Source organism: Peromyscus californicus, unplaced genomic scaffold (assembly GCF_007827085.1).
Source record: "Peromyscus californicus insignis strain IS unplaced genomic scaffold, ASM782708v3 Scaffold_3__1_contigs__length_106647218, whole genome shotgun sequence".
NCBI lineage: Eukaryota > Metazoa > Chordata > Mammalia > Rodentia > Cricetidae > Peromyscus > Peromyscus californicus.
The window spans coordinates 28338662-28351820 of NW_026294551.1; the positions used below are offsets into that span (position 1 = coordinate 28338662).

Here is a 13159-nt window from a genome sequence, read left to right on the forward strand (position 1 = left end):
AGTCCTGGTCCCACTCACACCCCGAATGTTCCTCTCATAGAGCAAAGGGGAACGGTTACGAGCCTGGGTCCGAGCCCGGCTTCCTGCCTGTTGCCGAGAGCGAGACTCGTGGTCTGCCTACATCTTCCCTCCTCAGTCAAGGTCTGTTGTGTCGCTCTCTGGGGATGCTAGCCGTGGGGTCCTAGGGCAAGGCGGCAGGGGCCGGTCTGCGGGTGCCTCTCCTTCCCAGCCTTGACTTCTGTCCCCGGGGCAGGTTCCGCCTCCTGTGTCACCGGATCATCACCCACAAGATGTTTGACCACGTGGTCCTCGTCATCATCTTCCTCAACTGTATCACCATCGCCATGGAGCGCCCCAAAATTGACCCCCACAGCGCTGTGAGTCACCAGGATGTAAACACTTCTGTTGAATTCTGCTGCGTGCCAGGTTCCTCCCGGGTTAGCAATCAGAGCAAGCAAAGGAGACACGAGAAAGCTCAAACTGTCTCCAGTCTGCCTCAGGTCACACATCACAGACAGGACAAGGGGACAAGCCAGGGCTCCCTTTGGGTCTGCTGGACTCTAACCCTTGTTTCTAACTGGACTCTAACACACAAGAAGCCTCCTGTGTCCTCCCCTGCCTCAGTTTCCCTTCTACTGTCATATAACAGCCCAGCTGGGTACTTCCTTGCCTTCCTAGTGCTCTCTCTCTCTCTCTCTCTCTCTCTCTCTCTCTCTCTCTGTATATATATATATATCCCATTGTTCTTCTGAGCCCTGTTCTGAGATGAGGTGACACGTGAGATTGACCCTGTGTGGGCAGAGCGGTACTGCTTTCCCTGTGCCTGGCCGGGAGTCTCAGTGAACTGTGACTGGTACATTGCTGGGGGACATCTCACACACACACACCACACACCCCAAGGGTAACGCAGAGCTGGATGGAGGAGCTACACTTTGTACCTTGAGGTCCTGCCAAGTCACAAACAACTAAGCTTTGGAGGGCCTTCAGAGGGCAGGAGGCAAGCTGGTCACTTCTGCTTGACTGTCAATCTTTCAGTGCCCAGAACAGCGGGGGCCAGAGGCTTTAGTAACTGGACAACTCCTGAGAGCCTCGGTTCTTTGGATGGGCCCGACTGGCTCTGGAAGCTGTCTCCCACCTGGCATCAGAGCCCCTCCCACTGGCAGCAGCTCGGGTTCTAGAAGGGTGATCGGGGCGACCCTGTCTCCCCCTCTTGGCACTCTGCACCACTTGCTCGAAGGTGGCCAGAGGTCCCCTCACCCCTCCTTGCTGCTCTCCCCATCGTTGTTCAGATTTCAGTGCTGCTGGGACTTGTTTTCCATTAGGGTGGGCTCCAGCCAGGCCAGGAGAGGGTAGAGAAAGCCTGAGAATTAGAGGGGGCCTGCCCCCTGGGACTAGGTGGGTAGGTGAGAGAGTGCCAGCACTGGGGACCCCTTTCCTGGGATGCTGCACCCTCTGTGACTGCCTGGTGTCCCCCCAAGACTCCATACACCCTGACACTGTCTCTCTACCTTCCCACTCAGTTTCTCTGTCCTCAACTCTGTGCCTCCCTCTCCGCCGTCCCAAACACACACATACACGCTCCATACTGCTGGCCACTCTCTCAGGCGTAAGGAATGACCTCAGCCCATAAATACCCGGGCAAAGGGTCACCAATGCCCAGCATACAGGTGGTACCTAGGGTGGCACAGTCTGTATGTGCCATGCCCCCCAACCTGCCTGCTGCACCGTTTCTGGGGTTCACAGCAGGAAAGCGAGTGAGCTGGGTAGAACAGCAGACAGGGTCGGAGAAGCAAGTTAAATCCTGCTCCAGTTTCAAGAAAGAAATCAAGGACCTGGGGATTCAGATAGCCGCCTATCGCCTCTACAGCACACAGCTGTAGTTCTTCTGTTCAGGGCAGGGGCGAAACTTTCCCCAGAGCCGCAAGTGAGGTTGGAGGTGACCCCTTGGGGGTCGGGGGGGGGGGGGAGAGACACAACTCTTTCAGTATCAAACACCTGGAGCTGTTTTGACTTCTTCATGCAGAGCAGACCTGATAGGTGGTTCCCACCTTCTCTCTGCTGCAGGAACGAATCTTCCTAACCCTCTCCAATTACATCTTCACCGCAGTCTTCCTGGCTGAAATGACAGTGAAGGTAAGCAGGGAGGCGCAGCACCAGTTTGGACCCTCTCATCTCCAGTGGGTGTGGAGATAAGGGAACTATCTCCCTTAGGGGGTAGGAAGGTTGGCCACAGTGGAGGGCAGGGTTGGGGATTGCAGGGAGAGCGGCCAGTGCCAATGACGTGGTGGTGGTTCCCAGGTGGTGGCCCTGGGCTGGTGCTTTGGGGAGCAGGCCTACCTGCGCAGCAGCTGGAATGTGCTGGATGGCTTGCTGGTGCTCATCTCCGTCATCGACATCCTGGTATCCATGGTCTCCGACAGCGGCACCAAGATCCTTGGCATGCTGAGGGTGCTGCGGCTCCTGCGGACCCTACGCCCACTCAGGTGATGCCCCCCCCACACACCTTTAATAACCAACACTCCTGCAAGGGAACAAAATCCCTTGTGCACTCTACCTCCTGGCGATGACCTCACAGGTAATTCTGGGTTGCATTCCAGACAGCACTCATCAGGTCACTGTTCTGGTCATTTCCCTCCAAGACACACAGTCACTGTTAGTTCTGGACACGCCTTTCCAGTGTGGCACACTCTTCTGTCACAGCCCAGCTGTGACGATCTCTGGCGGGAGCACCATATAAAGGACCATATATATGCCCCTGTGGCCTCCAGCTGAAGCTTTCCCTTAGAGTCCCCTCAGGGTGGTGTTCTTGCCCTCCCTGTGAGTGACACATCCTCCTCCTGTCTTTCCTCACCTTCTACACCCCTCAGGGATCATCCCTGCTAACACGCCTCCTAGCAGGGGACCTGCCTTCCCCAGTCAGGAAGTTCCAACCTCCTAACTCAGAATTTCTCCTGAGTGGGGATGATACCAAAATAAGAGTGCTATTTCTCTGTAATGATCCATCTCCTCTCCCCCGTTCCTCCCTGCATGCCCCTACTACCGTCTCCTGGCTGTCGGCACCCCCACCTCATCACCCTGCAATCCCGGGTGATGCCTCCCTGGGGTTGAGTCCTCTTCACTCCCAGCCTGATCAGGAAATACACTTGATAGCCTGAGAGAGGAGGTGGAGATGTGGGAGCTTCGGGTGCCTCTTTAGAGACTGCAGAAGGGCGACGTCCTTGTGGTGGGGGCTCTGCGACAAGGGGGACTTCCACACAGCGTGCTGGTAGGGCAGAGCAGAGGGACAGCAAGCTAAGGTTAGGGTGGGAGAAAGAGTCCCAGTGGGGCAGAGGCTATGGGAGTGCCTGAGTATTTACCACCCCTCCCTCTGCTCTCCAGGGTCATCAGCCGGGCCCAGGGGCTGAAGCTGGTGGTAGAGACGCTGATGTCCTCTCTCAAGCCCATTGGCAACATTGTGGTCATCTGCTGTGCCTTCTTCATCATTTTTGGCATTCTGGGGGTGCAGGTGTGCGGGGCTGGGTGGCCTGGGGAGTCTGTCTGGGAAAGCCTGAGGAGTCCCTCCTCTCCTCTTGGCCCTGGGTGATGCTACTGCTGCCATCGCTCCAAATGAAAATAAGCATCCCTTCCCTCCGGGGCCTAGGCTTCAGGCCCCTTTGCCTGCTGGGAGTTTTACAGAAAACTGGGAACCCTGACGCCTCAAAAGGACCCAGTTTCCCGAGGCTTCAGGCCCCTTGGTAACCGTAGCTGTCGTCCCTACGCACTGTGTCTTGATCACACATGTTGATCTGCTCCGGGATCCCCCCCCTTCCTTGCTTCTCTGAGCAGGGTGGGCTGAGTGCCAGGCCTGGGGATCCAGGGCCCAGACAGCTGGGCCAGGTTAACGGAGTGCTGCTGGCAGGCAGGCCGGCGTAGACCCTAGACAAGGCAGGAAGTGGGGGCTGCCTGAGAAACCTGGCTTCGGGCCCAGAGAAAGAACTTGGCTCTGGAGGAAAAAGCCATAGCAGCCTGCAGTTCAGCAGACACCCCAGGGGGCTGTGGAGCCCCTCTGCCCATCTTTGTCTTCTCATGTCTCCACTCCAGCTGCAGGGTAGACAGCTGGGCAGTGTGGGAACTCCTGGGTGGCTGCTGCTCCTCTCCCCTCCTTCCTCTTTCTGCTTCTAGAATGTCCACTATGCCCTGGGGAGGGGCCGTTCCTTGGTTTCCTAGAAATCCTCTAGCCTCCAGGCCACATTTACCAAAGCTGTACAGAGCCTCTCTGCCCCACCCCCATCCCACATGTGGTCTGGTGCCCACCCCTTTCCCATTTCCCTTGGTTTGGGAGTGAGCCATTGTTGATTCCAATCCCATGGGTTTATGTGTGCCCTAAATGGTTCCGTCAGGCCCCTGATCCTCCTGCCCTTCAAATCCCCTCCCTTCCACCCCAGCAGTCATGGTCTGGGATATCCTGGAACAAGAGTAAACTTTCTAGACAGACCTAGATTTAAGACCTTTTCTGCCAGCTATGGTCTTAGTGAGTGAGTGAAGGTCTCTTGAGTCTGTTTTTCTCTCGCTAAAGTGGGGCTTATAATCTACACACCTCATAGTTACTATGAGAGTTAAATGCCCTAACTCAGTGTAGCCCTCAAACTTGAGCATCCATCAGAATCACCCAGGCTTCTTGTTAAAAGATTGTGGAGCCGGGTGGTGGTGGCGCACGCCTTTAATCCCAGCACTCGGGAGGCAGAGTCAGGCGGATCTCTGTGAGTTCGAGGCCAGCCTGGGCTACCAAGCGAGTCCCAGGAAAGGCGCAAAGCTACACAGAGAGAAACCCTGTCTCGAAAAACCAAAAAAAAAAAAAAAAAAAGATTGTGGAGCCCACCCTAGCACAGCTGATCCAGGAAGTCTGGGTGGGCTAAAGGAGCATTGTTCTCAGATGACTTTTGGACCCTCCCCACATCCAGGGCACCACTGGCCTGCTCTTGGTAGAAGGGGAATGGTTAGCCCCCTCCTTCCACTTTGTCCTTCCTCTCTGGGAACAAGAAGAGGGTACCTAGAGGGGAACAGCCTGTCAGGGTTTCTGACTAACCCCCGAGATGAATAGCCCCGTCACCCGGGGTGTGCTACATCCCTGGACTCAGGGGTAAGGAAGGGTTGGGAGCCCAGGGCTCACTCTCTGCCTCCCACATGTGTGTGTCCAGCTCTTCAAAGGGAAGTTCTTCGTGTGTCAAGGTGAGGACACTAGGAACATCACCAACAAATCAGACTGTGCTGAGGCCAGTTACCGATGGGTCCGGCACAAGTACAACTTTGACAACCTGGGCCAGGTGAGTGACAGATTTGGGAAGGGGAGGAGCCCAGAGGGCGGGGGACACACATCCATCCTGAGTAGTGTGTACCAAGTCAGCTGGAGTGGGCAGCCACAGAGACTGGCCTTTAGCTGGCTCACTGCCACTGTGTCCCAGAGCTAGTGTACCCACACACCCCAGTGGACAGACCCCAAAGGCCTGTAGCTCGCCAAAGATGAAGGGATGGAGGCTCAGAGAAGGCAGGGGGCTGGACCAGGGCCAGCAGAGAGCACACGTGAGGTTGAGAGCAGGTTATTAATTTTTATATGAACCCTGGCACCGTCTTTGTCAGCGCAGTGACTTTGGGCAGCCGACCTGTAGGAACCTCTGATTTCTCATCTGGCGAATAGTTCCCATTACTGTTTCCTTGAGGTTTGTAAGTGTGTAGCGTATGAAGTGTGTATTTGCTTACGTGGCCAGGGTTCATATTTTTCAGGGGATCCCTTTTCCTCCCCGTTTGTGGAAACAGATACACGGGGAGTGAAGTAGCCAGGCTGGGCAGTCCAGGGCGGTGCACTTGCCTACCCTTCACGGAGATGTGGGTTCGACCCTATTACGGCCAGAAAAGAAATGAAGTGGCTGGTTTTGCTGATTTGTTTTGGTTTCTAGACTCCCAGGGCCTTAGGAGCCTCCCAGCCTAGATAAGGCCAGAGACTTAGTTATCTCTGGTAGCTTCTGACCAACCATGGGGTCCTGGGACAGAGTGTTCTCCTGGGACTTGGAGCAGGGACCCCAAGATGTTGCCAGGATGTGCTTTGATGGCATGTGGTGGGTAGTTCAGCCATACATTCTAGGTTTCAAACAGTCTGCTATTTCCTCTCCTACCCCACCCCCCACTTCCCAGGCTCTGATGTCCCTGTTCGTGCTGGCCTCCAAGGATGGTTGGGTTGACATCATGTATGATGGGCTGGATGCTGTGGGTGTGGACCAGCAGGTAAGGTGGGGGTGGGAAGGACCCCTTCTGGGTTCAGGTCATTCAGCCTGGGCTGGTTGCCAAGAGTAACCAGGCAAGCTCGGGTCAGAAGAACATGTGGCAGCTTACTGCAGGGCTGCATCTGTGGGCCTACAATAAGTTTAATTTTTTTTTTTCAAATGGTGGGCGAACAGTTAAAAATTGGTAAATTTGGCATGAAAACTCTGAAGGTCTGAGAACACTGGGCTCCCATCCCCTCAGGGCAGGAGTTAGCAGGCACAAAGAAAACTACTAGATAAAGAATAGCCATTCTTGCCTGATGCCAACTCATACCAGCCACTCACTTGTCAGATCCCTGAAGCTGTTTAATTTTGTACAAGTCCAGCCAAGGTGGGCAGCCCCTGAGATGGTCCCCCATCAGGCTGATGTAACTTTTGTACAAGTCTAGTCAACGTGGGCAGCCCCTGAGATGGTTCCCATCAAGATGTACAACTTTAGCCAAGGTGGGCAGCCCCTGAGGTGGTCCCCATCAGGCTGACGGGACCACATGGCCTTCCTGCTCCCCACCAGCCCATCATGAACCACAACCCCTGGATGCTGCTGTACTTCATCTCCTTCCTGCTCATCGTGGCCTTCTTTGTCCTGAACATGTTTGTGGGCGTGGTGGTGGAGAACTTCCACAAGTGTCGGCAGCACCAGGAGGAGGAGGAGGCGCGGCGCCGTGAGGAGAAGCGACTCAAGAGGCTGGAGAAAAAGAGAAGGAGTAAGGAGAAGCAGATGGCCGGTCGGTAGTCTTTCCACGTCTCTCTGGGTCATGCTTGACCTTGGCCTTGTGACGGCAGGAGGTTGGGAGCTGGGGTTGGGGGCTGGGAGAAGTGCTCCTGCCCCCCTCCACATCTCCTTTCCTCAACAGCATGTCCGTCCGCCTTTAGAGCCTGCATGAAGCAGACCAGGTCAGCTCCATGGGGAGGGAGCTGTCCCCCCAGGAGGCTCCCTCGGTCTCAGCCTCATACTCCCCAGAGGATGCCAGGGAGAAACTGACAGCATCTCAGTTGTCTCTCAGAGGAGGGACATCCACCTGACCTGACATTGCACCTCCCTGTACTGGTGTCCAGTGATCCGGGGATTAGCCTAGGTACCAACTCAGATCAACACAGCCTTGCCCAGCAAGTATTCTAATCTCCGTGTGTGCTCAGAGTCCATAGCTGCTCAGCCAGGGCTCAGGTGAACCTGCAAAGAGCCGGTAGTTGAGAATGAACTTCAGAACCACAGCCCTTTCCCTTTTCTCCAACAAAGCTACCTGGCCCCTTGGTGGTTGGTGGTTTTCTTGCCAAAGAAGAAAGAAAAGAAGAGCCAGGCCTGGTAGCACAAGCCGATGATCAAGGCACTCAGGAAGCAGAAACAAAAGGATCCCAGGCCCAAAGCTAGTCTGGGCTACACAGTGAGTTTGAGGCCAGCTTGGGCTAACAGTGAGACCCTGTCTCAAGAAGCCAGACCAAAAAAAGGAAGGATGAGAAGGAGAAAGAGAAAGGATAGGAAGAGTCTTCTCTTGTCTCTGGAAAGGATTATGCTCATAGGAAAGCTAAATAACCACTCTTTGGCCCAAGACCCCCTCCAGGCCCTCATCTGTTCTCCCAGCACCTCTTGCACAGGGTGGGTGAGGCTTCACGCCTCTCACCTTCACGCTCTGCTGTGGACAGGCTGAGACACATGGGAAAGACACATAGAGTTGGGAGGAAGAGGAGTAGCTCCGTAGTTGCTGTTTCCGGCGTGTGTGCAGGTGTGTGTGCACCTGGCTCCCGTTCAGGGCTCCTGTCTGTCTGGTGCTCAGTCATCTCCTCGCCTCTCTCAGTAACAGCCCACGTTCCTCCACGTGTCTCAGTGTGTGGGTTTCAAAGCCTTTGTGTGTCTCCCTGTGTCTCTCCCTGTTTGGTCTGTGGGTTCCCCTCCTCTCCACCCGCTCACAAACCGTCTGCCTTCCGCCGATCAGATGTGTGCCGCGCTCTGAGTTTCCCTTTGGTGTGTGGAAATGTGAGTACCACCGAGTGAGTTAGGGGCTCAGTGCCTCTGCCCCCTTGTGCTCTCAGCTACATCTCCTGCTGCCCGTGGCAGGTGCTTGGAGGAAGGGGAGAGCATGGAGTTACAGACAAGGATGAGAGTGGGGTGGGGCCAGAGATGCTCCAGGAGGATGTGGAGGGGGACTCTGGCCCCCAGTCGGCCATGAGCAGGGGCAACTCCCAATATCTCACATCCACCCATCACCCGTGAAAGGCCCCCCTCTTCCCAGCTCTGGGTTGGGGTCTGGCCTTGGCATCCCTGTAGATTCTAAAGCTGGGCAGGTACCCTGTCCCCAGGGCCACGCTCCCACTTCTGCTCCACCCACTGCACACCCCTGGCAGTGAGCTGCCTCAACAAGGCATCTGCAGATGGATTTTTTTTTTTTTTTTTTTTTTTTTTGGCAGGAGGCACTGTGGCCCCTGCCTGACCAGCTGGCTCTGCTTCTGGGGTCTGTAGCTGTTGAGGTGCAGCTGAGGCCACAGCGGGGGTAGGAGTGGACATCTGTTCTGATGACAGTCTGCCTGCCCCCTTCCAGTACCTCCCCACCCCTGTGACCCTGGAGAGTTGCCTTCTTCAGGTGCCCGAGTCTGGGGTTGGCATTCAGAATCAATTGCTAGCGCTCAGCATACCCCATTTGTCGGCAGAGTGAGGGTTGGAGCTGAGGGGCCCTGCCCAGCGCACCTGGTCCGGTCAATGACCAATGTCGTGTTTCGTTCTTTTAGATCTAATGTTGGACGATGTAATTGCTCCCGGCAGCTCAGCCAGCGCTGCGTCAGGTACTGCGTCTGGGGTGTGGGTTCATGCGTGTGGGACATGCTCTTTGCTCCCTCTCCATGGCTCATTGATTCTATTCTCTAGGGGTGAAGGGCTGGGGGTCCTTGGGGCCCCCGAGAGGGCAGAGCCTGAAGCATTGGGTCTGCGTCGTTTCCCCCATCCCCTCCCCCATAGGCCCATGATAAGCTGGATGGAAGTGAAGTGCGTTTGCCCCCCTCTGGCTTAACAGTTCTTGGAGGATCCAGGTCTTCTGAAGAGGTCCCGGGATTCTGCACCTCCTCTCTGTTCTCCTGTCCTCACCATTGATTATTAAGCTGCAAATCTCTCTGCCTTCCCTTGTCTGAAAGGGAGTCTTTGATCCAAGGGAGAGGATGAGAGGAGCAGTGAGGGGAAGGATTTGTTTTAAAAATGTAGCAATGAATAATTGAACCAACTCATTAATAGTCAAGTAATCACGGTGGCCACGTCGTCGCTACAAACGTCAGGAATTGGGAACGGAAAGACTGTGTTAGCTACAAGTTTCTCCCCACCAAAGCCAGAGGTTTGAGAACAGGTTGAGTCCGTCCCTCCAAAAGCTGTGTGTGTCTCTGGGAAGACTTCCCAGAGCCTGTCCCTCACCCTGTGCCCCACTCTGTCTCCTAGTCCCCCCGATACTAGTCCCAGATGGAGACTGGGAGGATCAGAGTCTATGGCAAGGGCTGTGGGTTCTCATCACATTCCCTGATGGTTCCCAAGCTGTTTATCCGAGGATTCCCCTTCTGGCCTCTCCCACAGATCCTGCAGTTTGGTAGACTGTCTGAAGTCGGGAGCATGTGGATAACGGCTTTGTTTCACTATTTTCACTAATCAAAGGCACATTTAATTGCTGATCAGAGCTTCTGAGCCGCAGAAGGTCACACAGTAAATGATGGTGAGGAGAGCTGTTGTGCCATTAAATTAGTCTACGGGGTCTTCACATGAGCGAATGGATGATTTCCTTCAAGCTTTGAGAAATTTTATTGAGAATGCAAGGCCCCCACATGGCTGCTTTCTCTGTTGCTGAGGGCTTGGGTTTTCAGCCTGGGAACCACTGACTGTATCATTCCTCACTGCCCAACTCAGGCAGGTGCCATCCTGGGGAAACGGGCTGCAGGGGTCTGTGAGGGCTCAGAGACCTACTCAAGGGGCCTTCTGAGCCTTGGCAGATCATCATCTCCTGTTGCCATGGTCCTGAGCTATGGTGTTTGACATTGAGGAGCATCCCTCAGGGGGCTCAGGAGTCTCTGGCTGGTTTGGATCTCTATTGCTAGGATCCCCATGTCTTGGTGTTGAATTGTTTTCCAAAATTCTGACATGGTAGGGGATGTGGGGAAGATGGGGAGAAGCAGTCTTTAGCTTAACCCTTCTGAGATACTGGGCAGCAGGCTGGTGTGGAGACTGAAGAATACACATGCTCAACTTTACCCCTAAACACCACCCAAACACACGGCTGGCCCACTGAGGCTCTTCTACCCAAGGAACTGTCTCATTAATTGGCATATGTAGGCACAGCTATCAAGGTCCACCATACCTACACCACAGCACACACTGGCTGTCTTATCCTGCACCCCTACCCAGGGGTCCTGGCTTGCTCCTGATGGCACATGCATACTCTCTTTGGTTGTAGCAATGACCTAGACTCCGAACAGGGCCTCGTAACATCTTACATCCCTCTTCTCAGGGCCTGGGACTCATCAGGGTCTATACCAGAGCTTGCCAGACTTCAGTGTGAGTAAGACTTACATGGAGAGACTGGACAGGGCTTCCTGGGACTCACCCTAAAGGTCTCCCACAGGGATCTTGGCCCTGAATTTCTACTAGACTCCCAGATGCTGGGGTGCTGATATGCCAGTCTATCTACCACAGTGACTGGGGTCAAGCCAGGTCTCTAGTCTGGGTTTTCTGAGAGTCAAACATATAAACTCCCTTTCCTGCTAAAACACCTTCACCCACCCTTCTGCTGTGGCCAGCAGGAGATATCACCCGGCCCGAGGAAAGGCGAAATGGAAAAGTTGGACTATCGAGACCCTGGGCCTAAGCAGACACAGGTCTGAAGGGAGAGATTGGGGCTCCCGGGTGACAAGACCAGCCCTGTGACACTTGACCCCCAGCACCAGCTTCACTTCCTTCAACATCTCTGGCCTCCATCTCCACCGACCCCTCTTTTCTTCCCACCAGGCCAGGACCCACAGCAGCATGGCTTTTGCTGGGGGGGGGGGCTATATCCCTGCTAAAAGCCTATTCCCTCCCGCTGTCCTTGGCAGACCCGCTGCCCTAACTGTGCCTTGGGCTCCCTGTGAGCTCTGCTAACTCACTGTGCCTCTTGCTGCCCCTCACAGCCCCCTCCAGCTCTCCTCATTGGCCCCTGGAGCTCTCCAGGGGCCTGGTGCCACTGGTCTCCCACTGTCTCACCGAGCTCTACTCTGCCAAAGGCAGTTGGTACTAGTAGGAGGCAGGGAGATGAGGCCGGAGGCTGGGGTCTTGCTGTCTCATTCTGGTGCTGGGCCACTTACTCTCTGGGTCTGTCTGGATGGCAGAGGGGCTGCTGGAGGACAGGCCGCTCTAGTTGGTGCTCTTTTGACCTGTGTCCTAATGGAGGGTTTCCTGGATGCCTGCCAATCAGGGCTGTGGGCTCAGGTAGAAGGATATTTGGGAACTGTGGCCATGAACAGCCGCCCTGCCTCAGTCATTCCCTGCCCCGCCACATCCCCCCCCCCCGCCACCTCCCCCCCCCCCCGTCACCCTCCCCCCAGTTACCTGGAGGGTCCCTGGCGGAATGCAGCCCCTCCCCCACCACTCAGACTCCCGAAGCAAGGCTGGAAGGCAGAGATGTTGGTGATCCCTCTGTTTGGCCCTGGTGTGCCCACAATAGTCAAGTAGGGGTAATAGAGGACGAGGGGACTTCTCCCAGCCTCCCCTCGACATTCTCTCAACTAATAACGGGGCTAATAAGGAGCCGCTTCTTTTAACCTAATTGTATTCAAAACATTTTAGTTAATTCTCCATTCATATTTTAGCATAATGGGATCGGGTGTTCTCGGCATTTATGGAGATTAATGCAGAGAAAGAGTTCCGGCTGCTAAAGCAACACAGGGTGACTAGCGCCCTCTGGTTCTCATGGTACTGAAGGAAGGAAGGAAGGAAGGAAGGAAGAGGCCCTGGCTGGCCCAACCACCCTCCACTATCGGGTGTGGATGACCCGTGGTCTCATGGCATCCCCTGCCTCTGGCCTCTCCACTCCCCATGCTCTTGGGTGTCAGGAGGGCCGCCTGAGCAAAGTCACACCTGGCAGGGCCACCTCTGAAAACAAAGGGATGGTCTCAAGCACCTCCGAGGTGCAGCTGGCCTTTTTGGGTCTGTGCCCCGGGTTATCCACACCTCAAGGCCGATGTGGAGACGGGTCGGGTGGGCTTGCCGAGTGGTTCGCAAGCCCAAACCTGCCACTCACTTCTGGGCACGCTTCTTCCTTTGGCTTTTGGTGGGGACTCACCCCCAAGCCACTCCCTGCCTCAGTTTACCTCTCTGTGAAGGGATCCTCTGCATGGGAAAAGATAGTTGTATTTGAGCTGGCCTGGGCCCAAAGCTTTCTGCCACTCCTGAGCCAGCTGGTTCCTGGCATGGGCCTCAGAGGCTGTAGCCCTCACTGGCTGGCTTCTGCCAAGACCTCCTAAGAGGGGAAGGGCTGTCTGGGACCTGAGGCTGGCCAGGCTTTCCCAGGGGGGCTCTCTTCCCTCTGTGTGGCTTCCTGTGAGACCAATCTGTTGGCACATTTCCAGAGAGCATGTCCCCACCTTGGCCTGGCCCTTACTTCAGCACCTGGAGGAGGACCCCCTGAAATCTGCCCCCAGATTTCTCTTGCCTGCTTGGCAGGGTAACCTGGCACTGTGACTTTTCTAAGTGGTCGGCTAATTACAAGAGTAATACCATGCCTGTGACAGACAGATCTCAGACAGCACTTCCCGCCCAGCCTGCAGTCTCAGACCACCCCAATACCCAGGGTAGGCTGGGTACTGCCTCATTAGAAACTGGGTGAGTCTGTGGGTGGCAACCCTCCCAACTTGAGTCTGGGGCC

The 13159-nt window shown here is 55.3% G+C and overlaps 1 protein-coding gene across 25 annotated transcripts in view; it reads left to right on the forward strand.

Annotated features, from left to right (window-relative positions):
• Cacna1g (calcium voltage-gated channel subunit alpha1 G) overlaps nt 1–13159 on the forward strand; it is a 65842-nt gene that overhangs the window by 41865 nt on the left and 10818 nt on the right. For 9 of the 25 annotated variants that reach the window (XM_052755716.1, XM_052755724.1, XM_052755725.1 and 6 more), the window contains 9 exons: nt 41–141; nt 254–377; nt 2065–2133; nt 2299–2483; nt 3379–3505; nt 5178–5303; nt 6169–6258; nt 6808–7021; nt 9018–9071. In XM_052755716.1, coding sequence (XP_052611676.1) covers nt 41–141; nt 254–377; nt 2065–2133; nt 2299–2483; nt 3379–3505; nt 5178–5303; nt 6169–6258; nt 6808–7021; nt 9018–9071 — 1090 coding nt within the window. The remainder of the gene's footprint in view (nt 1–40; nt 142–253; nt 378–2064; nt 2134–2298; nt 2484–3378; nt 3506–5177; nt 5304–6168; nt 6259–6807; nt 7022–9017; nt 9072–13159) is intronic. The other 16 variants (XM_052755717.1, XM_052755726.1, XM_052755733.1 and 13 more) reach the window with 3 other exon arrangements.